At 50.9% G+C, this 8,583-nt stretch overlaps 1 protein-coding gene across 3 annotated transcripts; it reads right to left on the bottom strand.

Moving 5' to 3' along the window:
* Positions 1-1,371: 1,371 nt before the first annotated feature.
* On the bottom strand, positions 1,372-8,272 carry LOC144297841 (uncharacterized). Of its 3 annotated transcripts, XM_077871975.1 has the most exons (3): positions 7,583-8,272; positions 6,447-6,586; positions 1,372-6,182 (listed from the first exon to the last, which is right to left on the bottom strand). In XM_077871975.1, the coding sequence occupies exons 1-3, from the start codon at positions 7,635-7,637 to the stop codon at positions 5,979-5,981; spliced, it is 399 nt and encodes a 132-aa protein (XP_077728101.1). In that variant the 5' UTR covers positions 7,638-8,272; the 3' UTR covers positions 1,372-5,978. The 3 variants fall into 3 exon arrangements, with proteins under 3 accessions (XP_077728101.1, XP_077728099.1, XP_077728100.1); XM_077871973.1 differs by having other exon boundaries at positions 1,374-6,586; positions 7,583-8,111; XM_077871974.1 differs by having other exon boundaries at positions 1,374-6,597; positions 7,583-8,094.
* Between the last annotated feature and the right edge of the window lie 311 nt (positions 8,273-8,583).

The following is an 8,583-nucleotide window of genomic DNA, read 5'->3' as shown; positions in this document are numbered from 1 at the left end:
GAGAACTTTCTAGAGCTGACAGGAAATATTAACCCACAGGTACACCAAATGCAATCCTTGTTGACTGTGGTAAATAAAAGAGAAAAAACACTTAACCACATTGTAGTGCACCCGCAAAATCCCAACGACTGAGAAATCTTAGAAGCAGCCAGAGAGAAAAGTGAGGCCACCCACAAAGTATAGGTTTTTGTGTTACAGCAGATTTCATGATATCAACAACGGAAGCCCTCTTTGAAGGGATCTTCCAGCACCTTCCAACCCCAGAATGGACCATCCAAGGCTCCAGGCACTGAGGAGCAAAGATGGGTGGTCCCTACTGAGCCCTGTCTGAATTCCTGACCAGAAGACTGTGAGCTGGATCAAACGGCTCTGAGTTTTGGGCTGATTTGTTACAAAAAGCAATATATGACCAGAACGCTTAGATAGAAATTGGTCACACATATCAAGAATGTCACTGCACTGCCCTGTGCCACCCCTCCAGACCCAAACCCAAAAGCTACTGGTGACCCTGTGCGTGTGAGACAGTGTAAAGAAATCTGAGTTAACGTGGGTGATGAAAAGAAACCCATGGAAACTAGTAAGAGCTGGGGGTGTGGTGCTCAGGCAGGGGTAGGTTCTTGCACAGAGTTGGCGTCTCTGTAGTGGAATGTTCTGTATATGATACAGAATTAACTCAATGATCCTGCTTTCCCCGGACACTCAGAAAGCCGTGACTCTGGGAGGAATAAAAACTTACAAAGAAACATGATGCTAGGTACTATTTAGAGAGACCCTGTGAAAGGTAGAGCAGGGCAGCTGTCTTCCCCATCCCCTTTCCTCTCTGACTGCTTAGTGTCCTCCTCCCCCACTTAGGACGCTTGCCTCCTTATATTTCAATCCCTCCTTCTTTCTTTTAAACTTGGGTGGCTCCTTCAATGGGGCGCTGCTGGGGCCTTCCCTGCCTGGGACTCTGCTGCTCCTGAGGGTGAAGGTCCCCAGGCAGTGGTCCCATGGGGTTGGGGACATAAGATGGGCTCTGCCCTTCCCATTTCTACTCTTTGATGGTGGTGCTACAGCTGCTCTCCCCTCAATCCACCCACGAGAAAACACCGAGAAAACACACCTAGTCACAGCCGGGGCTACCAGTTTGCTTCCAAAGACTAGTCTCATGTAAAGAACGTATATCCAGGGCAGCCTGGGTGGCTTAGTGGTTTAGCACCGCCTTCAGCCTGGGGCATGATCCTGGAGACCCAGTGGGGCTCCCTGCATGGGGCCTGCTTCTCCCTCTGCCTGTGTCTCTGCCTCTCTCTCTCTCTGTCTCTCTCTCTGTCTCTCATGAATGAATAAATAAAATCTTAAAAAAAAAAAAAAAAAAAAAGAATGTATATCCCTGTAGTCACATTGCTTTGACCTGCTCTGGTCTATAATTACCTGGGTATGATTAAAGGACCTGTTGTCTGCTTCAGGGTGTACTTTTGTTAAAAGAACCCTCATGTTAGCTGAGATTGGCTTTGTCTGGAGCTGGTCAGAACGCAGGGTGCTGATGACAAGTGGATCTTTTCTGATCCTATGCTCCCTCCCTGATGGAAGGCTGGGGGAGGGGGAGGGAGGATGGGAGTTGTGTTTCAGGTAAGCCTGCACTCAGGTATGAAGATGTCCCTTTGCCTCATGCCTTCAGTGTGGCTCCGAGGAGCTGTCTGATAGGCACCGAAGAAGGCTATGAGATATCATTGCAACAGCTGAGACTGGACTCTTGAGTCATAGACGGTGCTAGTGGCACTCCAAGCATGTACTGATATTTCACATTACAGAAGATAACATTTCCCTTTAATGTCTTACTACCTGATGAGTCACTTATTTTGTAGCTAGCAGAGCAGGAAGGTTAGGGTAGCTGCTCTGGCTCCAGACAGCATGGACTTGAATCTTAGGTCTACGTCTTATTGTGTAATTTCAGGCAAGCAACTTAAACCTTCCCATGATGTGGTTTTCCCGTCTGTAAAATGGGGTTTCCCATCTGTAAAATGGGGCACTAAGTAATGCCTATCATCTAGGGATGTTGTGAGGATTAAATGACTTCATACATACAAAGCACTTGGAACAGTGCCTGAACAGAGAAAATACTAAACAAATGGGAACTTTGATTATTAAAGTTTATTTTTTTTTAAAGAGTGATGAGTAATTGTCACCTAAATTGACTTGTTTAGGGATGCCTGGAATAAAATAGAAAAAAAATTGACTCTTTGTGACCTCACCACCCCTCATGACAAAGATGATAAAGACAAAGCCCTTTGTGAGGCTGGAGTGAAACCACTTCCCTCCTGGTATGGAGAACTTACCCAGACCGTGAAGACCATTCTGACAGTGAGGGGATTATTGCAGAAACAAGACTTCAGATTCCAACTGGGCTGAGCAGGTCACATTTTGAGCAACCTTTCCTGAATCCCCTTTGTTTCCAATCACTGTTGTCACAGCCACCTTTACTTTCCCTGCGGGGCTTGAGTATTCAGGTCTTGGGCAAGCCTTGACTCTTTTATAGCAAGTGCTTTCTCATTGTGCCTTCTAGATTTTAGAGTGGAAGATTGCTTTACCCTCCACCCATCTCTGGGCAACAGCCCTCACCCCTTGACCATGTTTCTTCTCTGAAAACATTCAAAGAACAGATATTCTTCAAAAAAATTTTTTTTTTATTTATTCACTCATGAGAGACACACACAGAGAGAGATGCAGAGACACAGGCAGAGGGAGAAGCAGGCTCCCTGCGGGGAGCCCGACATGGGGGTTCTCCAGGACCAGCCCTGGGCCGAAGGCCGCGCTAAACCGCGGAGCCACTGGGGCTGCCCCAGAATAGATCTTCTACGCCAACATGGATATTCAGGGCTATCGTGGAAACGGGGCAAAGCAGAAGTTTGGGGCCACTTTTGGCGCCTTCTTAGTTGTTTTGAGGACGAGCTGCTATATCCTTTGAAAGAAGTTTCCAGTTAATAAACACTAATATAAACCCACATTTTAAAATTTATCTCATTTTATAGATTGTGCCTGCTTCCCAAAAGCATGTAAAAATGGGGTGGAGAGGTGAGGATCCTGGGATTGGTTGCTCAGCATCAATACTTCCACTTCCTTCTGCCTCCTTCTCTCTTTGTAATGTCATTTTTGCAGGATTTCATCTTTGAGGTTACTTTTGTTTGATTCAATGAGACCGAACTTCCACTGTGAGAAATCACAGTTGGCTTAAGAGGAGGGGAGTAGATACCCAGAGAAAACTCTGAAGATAGCTTCTAATATCTTTGGATGTTAGAATTGGGGAGAAATACTCAAATACATGAACTTTGTTTTGAAATGCCTACACATCTATTCAAAAGTGTCCCTGAGAAAGAGGGACGTGCAAAATCACCACTAAGCCACCCCACAGTAATGATCGCAATACGTAAGGTCCCTCGCTGGATGCCAGGACAGAGGGCAAATTTTTAAAGAGAAATTGGTTATTGGTGTGGTCTAAGATATCTGTTAATGACAAAGGGGAAAATAGTACCCTCGCAGTGGAGAAATGAGGCAAGACACCATCCTATCCAAATGATGAGGGTTAAAGTCGCCAGTGACAAGACGCATTGACATGAACCTTGGGCATTATGCACAGAGAAGACTCAAGTGTTACTTTTGTGGTATTCTTGCCCAAACACAAAATTACTATCTCATGAGCAAACATCAGACAAACCCAAATGGAGACATTTACACGGTAACTGACCAGTGCTCTTTAAAAGTGTCAAGGTCACAAGATATAAGCGAAGATTGAGGAACAGCCAAACTAAATGGAAAGTGCGATCCTGGGGTGGGTCTTAGATTCAAAAAAGACACGAGTGGACAACCAGAGAAATCCAAATAACTTTTAAGACTGTTGTTCCTGTAGTGCCCAAGATTGCGAACCCGAGAAACCGCCAAGGAGCCGACACCGATGCAAACACACGAGGGTTTATTTACAAGCTCGAGCCTGGGTCCAAGTATACCCGACACAGCGGAGCAGGGACTTGGACCCCGAGACTAAGAGGCGTAGCAACTTTATAGGGGCCAGTGGCCAATGGGATACGCAGAAAGTTGCACAGTCATGCTGGTCCACTGAGCCGGATTTCCGGTGAGGGTGTGTCCTGGTCTCTGACTAGGGCGGGCAGTGCCCTAAGTAATAAGCAGGTCAGCACAAGGCGAGTGCAGCCCAAAATAGAGTCAGTCCTGCTCTGCTTGTCCAGGGGTAGGGGGTTTTGTTCAATTTCCTGGGTCCCACATTCCCCCCTTTTTCAGAGGATCCTATGCAGGACCCAATCATGGGTCCAGGTTGCTCTCAGAGTGAGCTAGGGGGAATGATTAAACCAGGATTCTCACCAACCTTGTTGCTGTTCTCGCTCTTATTTAAGGCAGCACATAGTCCCCCCCCCCCCCCCCCGTTTTGTTGTAAGAAGACTAAGTCTAATCCCCTTCTATTTTGAAGGACAACCTCGGACTAGGGAGTCTTGGAGGTGGGAAATAAGTGAGAACGGCGCAGTCTTAGCTTTAGGGGATTGTCCTTGTCTGGTCGGCCTTTCCATTCTGGAACAAAGTCCTTGAGAACGGCATGTGGGTCAGCTGGCCGGACGTGGGTGTAGTGGACCCAGGGAGTAATCCCGTCCACCTTGAGAGCAGTGGGAGTGGTCAGGATCAAGAGGTAGGGTCCCTTCCAGCGAGGTTGAAGTGTCCGGTGTTGGTATCTCAGTCACCTGGCGGGTATTGATGGGGATCCGGGGGTGGCCCAGTCTCATAGAGGGCCCTCAGCTTAGGCCACACCTGCTCATGGGTTCGTTGTAACATTTGGAGGGAGAAAAGAAGTTGGTGACCATCAAATTCAGCAAGCACCTCAAGTTTTAAAATGGGGATAACAGGTGGAGGAAGACAGAACATGATCTCGTAGGGAGTCAGTCCCATCTTATATGGGGAGTTCCTCACCCTATATAGGGCGAAGGGGAGGAGAGTCACCCAGTCCCGCCAGTCTCCAGGGCTAATTTAGTTAAGGTCTCCTTTAATGTTCATCCTCTCTACCTGTCCTGAGCTCTGGGGCCTATATGCACCATGTAATTTCCAATCTGCCCCAAGCACTAGTGCCACTCCCCGTGTTACCTTAGAGATGAATCCTGGTCTGTTGTCTGATTCCATTGTCACAGGAAAACCATACCTCGGTAAGATGTCTTCCAGCAGTTTCTTGGTCACGGTCTGTGCCGTTTCACGTTTGGTGGGAAATGCCTCCGTCCATCCTGAAAGAGTATCTACAAACACTAGTAAATACCTGTATCCGTATTTTCCAGGTCTTACCTCAGTGAAGTCCACTTCCCCGTAGGCTCCTGGGCGGTCCCCTCGGAGCCGGGTGCCCGGGTTAGATCCATGGGCGGTGGCATTAGTTAACCGGCATGCGCGGCAGCTCGCCACAGTCTGCTCCATCTCTGCTCGAGTGTCTTTAATAGTGATCTTTGCATGTCGTGTGAGGTCTTCCATCTTCCTTGTCCCATGGATGCTCCGATGCATCCTGGATAGGCCTCGCCGTCCCAGTTCCTCCGGCAGGATGATGCTGGGGTCTGCGGCCCTCCCCCAGCCACGCAAGCCCTGGGTCACCGCAAGCGTTGATCCAGCGCAAGTCCGCATCAGTACAGTTGGGGGTGTCGGGCAGGGTCGGTGCCCCGGACCGGGTCGCGTGGTTGCTAAGACCTGGGTCACCAGAAGGGCCGCCTCCTTAGCTTCTGAGTCCGCTAGCCGGTTCCCGCTCCTGGCGTGTCTCTCTCTGGGGCCGCGGACAGTGCATGATGGCCAGGGCCCTGGGCAGCCAGAGGGCCCTCAGGAGGTCAAGGATCTCCGCTGGGTTTTGAGCAGTCTCTCCCTCTGCGGTCAGGAGCCCTCTCTCCCTGTGAAGGGCCCCGTGGACTGAGCGGCGGCGAGGGCGGACCCGCTGTCGGTGTAGACGTTGATTCCTTCACCTTCCCCCACGGTCAGCGCCTTGGCCAGTGCGGGTTCTGCCCGTTGAGCCGACGCTCCGCTGCCAGTGGCTCTGCCCAGACGGTCTCCGTCTCCGAGGTCGCGGCTGCCCCCGCGGATCTGACTCCTTCTCGGACAAAACTGCTGCCCTCCATGTACCAGGTGGCGTCCGCGTTGGGCAGTGGCTGGTCCTGGAGATCAGCTCTGACTCCGTGCACCTGGCGGACGGTTTGCGGCTGTGGGATCCTTAAGACGGTTTCCTTCCGCGCATCCATCAACCATCTCTGTCCATCCTTTAATTTGTACCCAAGGTAGCTCACCTCTGCTCTGCACATCTGGGCTTTTTTAGCTGAGGTCCGGTATCCTAGGGCCACTATGGTCTGGAGCAAGTCCCTGGTGCCTCGCAGGCATGTGGCCTGGTCCTCCGCCGTCCACAGGATATCATCTACATATTGTAATAAAGTTAAATGAACGGAACTCACCCAAGTCTTCGTGTAAGGCCTCATGAAGATGGTCGGTGAATTTCTGAATCCTTGTGGTGGTCGAGTCCAGGTGAGCTGGCCATTGATGCCTTTCTCAGGGTCCGTCCATTCAAAGGCGAAGAGGTCTTGGCTCCTGGGTGCTAAAGGCAGGCTGAAAAAGGCATCTTTTAAATCTAATACTGTATACCAAGTTTTGTCTGGAGGCAGGGTGGAGAGGAGGGTATATGGGTTTGGGACCGTAGGGTGCATATCCTCTACTCGCCGGTTGACTTCCCTCAAGTCCTGGACTGGCCTGTAATCCTTAGAGTGCGGTTTTGGAATCGGCAGCAAGGGAGTGCTCCATGCCGATTGGCAAGGCCTCAATATGCCCGAGTCCAGTAGTCGCCGTATGTGGGGTGTGATTCCCTTTCGTGCTACTAGAGGCATGGGGGATTGGCGGACCCTGACAGGGTCGGCCCCCGGCTTTAGTTCTATGTATGTGGCCGGTCGGTGCTGGGCCAGCCCGATTCCCCCAGTTTCTGCCCACGCTTGGGGAAATTCCCGCAGCCAAGGGTCAATGTCAGTCATTGGGGCTGAGGGCATTTGGTGGAGAAGATATTTGTCTTCTAAACTCAGGACAAGCACCTGAATCGGGTGCCCCTTTTTGTTTAGGACTTTTGCCCCTTCGAGGTGGAAGCAAATTTGTGCCCCCATCTTGGTGAGCAAATCCCGACCTAACAATAGGTAGGGACACTCAGGGATGACAATGAAGGAGTGGGATACCCGGCCCGTGCCGAGATCCACAGTTCTTCGGGTAGTCCATGAGTACTGTTTGGTGCCCGTGGCCCCTTGCACCCATGAAGTTTTGTTTGCCAATTTCCCTTGGGGTTGTAATAAAACCTAATATTGTGCCCCAGTGTCCCCTAGGAATTCAACAGGTTGCCCCTCCACTTTAAGAGTTACCCTGGGCTCGGGGAGGGGTGCCGAACCCTGACTTCCCTAATCGTCCAGGTCCTCCATTTCTAAGATCTTGGCAGGGGCCTTAGATCTTTTGTTAGGGCAGCTTTTCACCCAATGGCCCTCCTCTTTGCAATAAGTGCATTGGTTTTTGTTCAGCTTAGGGCGCTCCCGATGGGGATCAGGGCCATCCTCCTTACCTGTCCCTGGAGCCAGCTTCTTGAGGTGCCTCCATCTTTCCTGTGGGTCGTCCATGGTTGTGGCCAGCAGGATCTTGGCCAGATTTCGGGTCTGCCGGTCACTTAGTTTGGTTTGTTGTTCTTCCGGACTGTCTCTATTATTATAGACTCGTTCTGCTACTATCACTAAGTCCTGCAAGCTCTTCTCTCCCAGTCTCTCTACTCTTTGCAATTTCTTTTTAATGTCCAGAGTGGCATGATAATTGTGGCCTTTGTTTCCGGGGCTTCTGGGTTCATAGGGGTGCACTGCCTAAAAGCCTTTATGACTCTCTTTAAGAAGGCTGCTGGACTCTCATCCTTACCCTGTCTTACATCATAGACCTTGGCCAGATTGGTAGGCTTGCGGGCGGCAGCCTGGAGACCTGCCCCTAGAATCTGGCGGTGGACCTGGAGTCTCTCCTTACCTTCAGCTGAGTTGTAGTCCCACGTGGGGCGGGATAAAGGGAAGGCAGCGTTTATGAGGTCTGGGTTTTGAGTTGGCTGTCTGTCGTCTCCCAGGACAGACTTCCGGGCTTTCACCTGAATTCGTTCTCTCTCCTCAGTGGTGGAGAGAACCTGCAAGAGCTGTCGGCATCATCCCAAATAGGCTGGTGGGTAAAGAGAACAGTATCTAAAAGCCCGATTAGACCTCTCGGATTATCAGAGAACTTTGCATTTTGGGTTTTCCAATTATATAAATCACTGGTGGAGAACGGCCAATATAACACTAGCTGTTCGCCAGTCTCGTCGGGGGGCCCCATGGCGCAGAGAGGAAGGGCGGTGGAGTCGGCCGGGCCGCATTCGGAGGTGGGGCCATTCGGTGGGTCCGGCCGCGTGTCCCCGCTGCTGGCCCGCGACAGGGACCCCCTCATCAGGGAGGGGAGCGCCCCTTCTGCAGCTCCCGATGCCTCCAATGGAGGGGCGGAAGTGGGGGGGGGGGATGCCCAGTAGGGCGGCGGGACAATTAGGTCCTCCGGGGAGGA

Source organism: Canis aureus, chromosome 26 (genome assembly GCF_053574225.1).
Source record: "Canis aureus isolate CA01 chromosome 26, VMU_Caureus_v.1.0, whole genome shotgun sequence".
NCBI classification, from domain to species: Eukaryota; Metazoa; Chordata; class Mammalia; order Carnivora; family Canidae; genus Canis; species Canis aureus.
The sequence above is the reverse complement of the archived record's forward strand: the minus strand, read 5'-3'. Positions and strand labels throughout refer to the sequence as shown.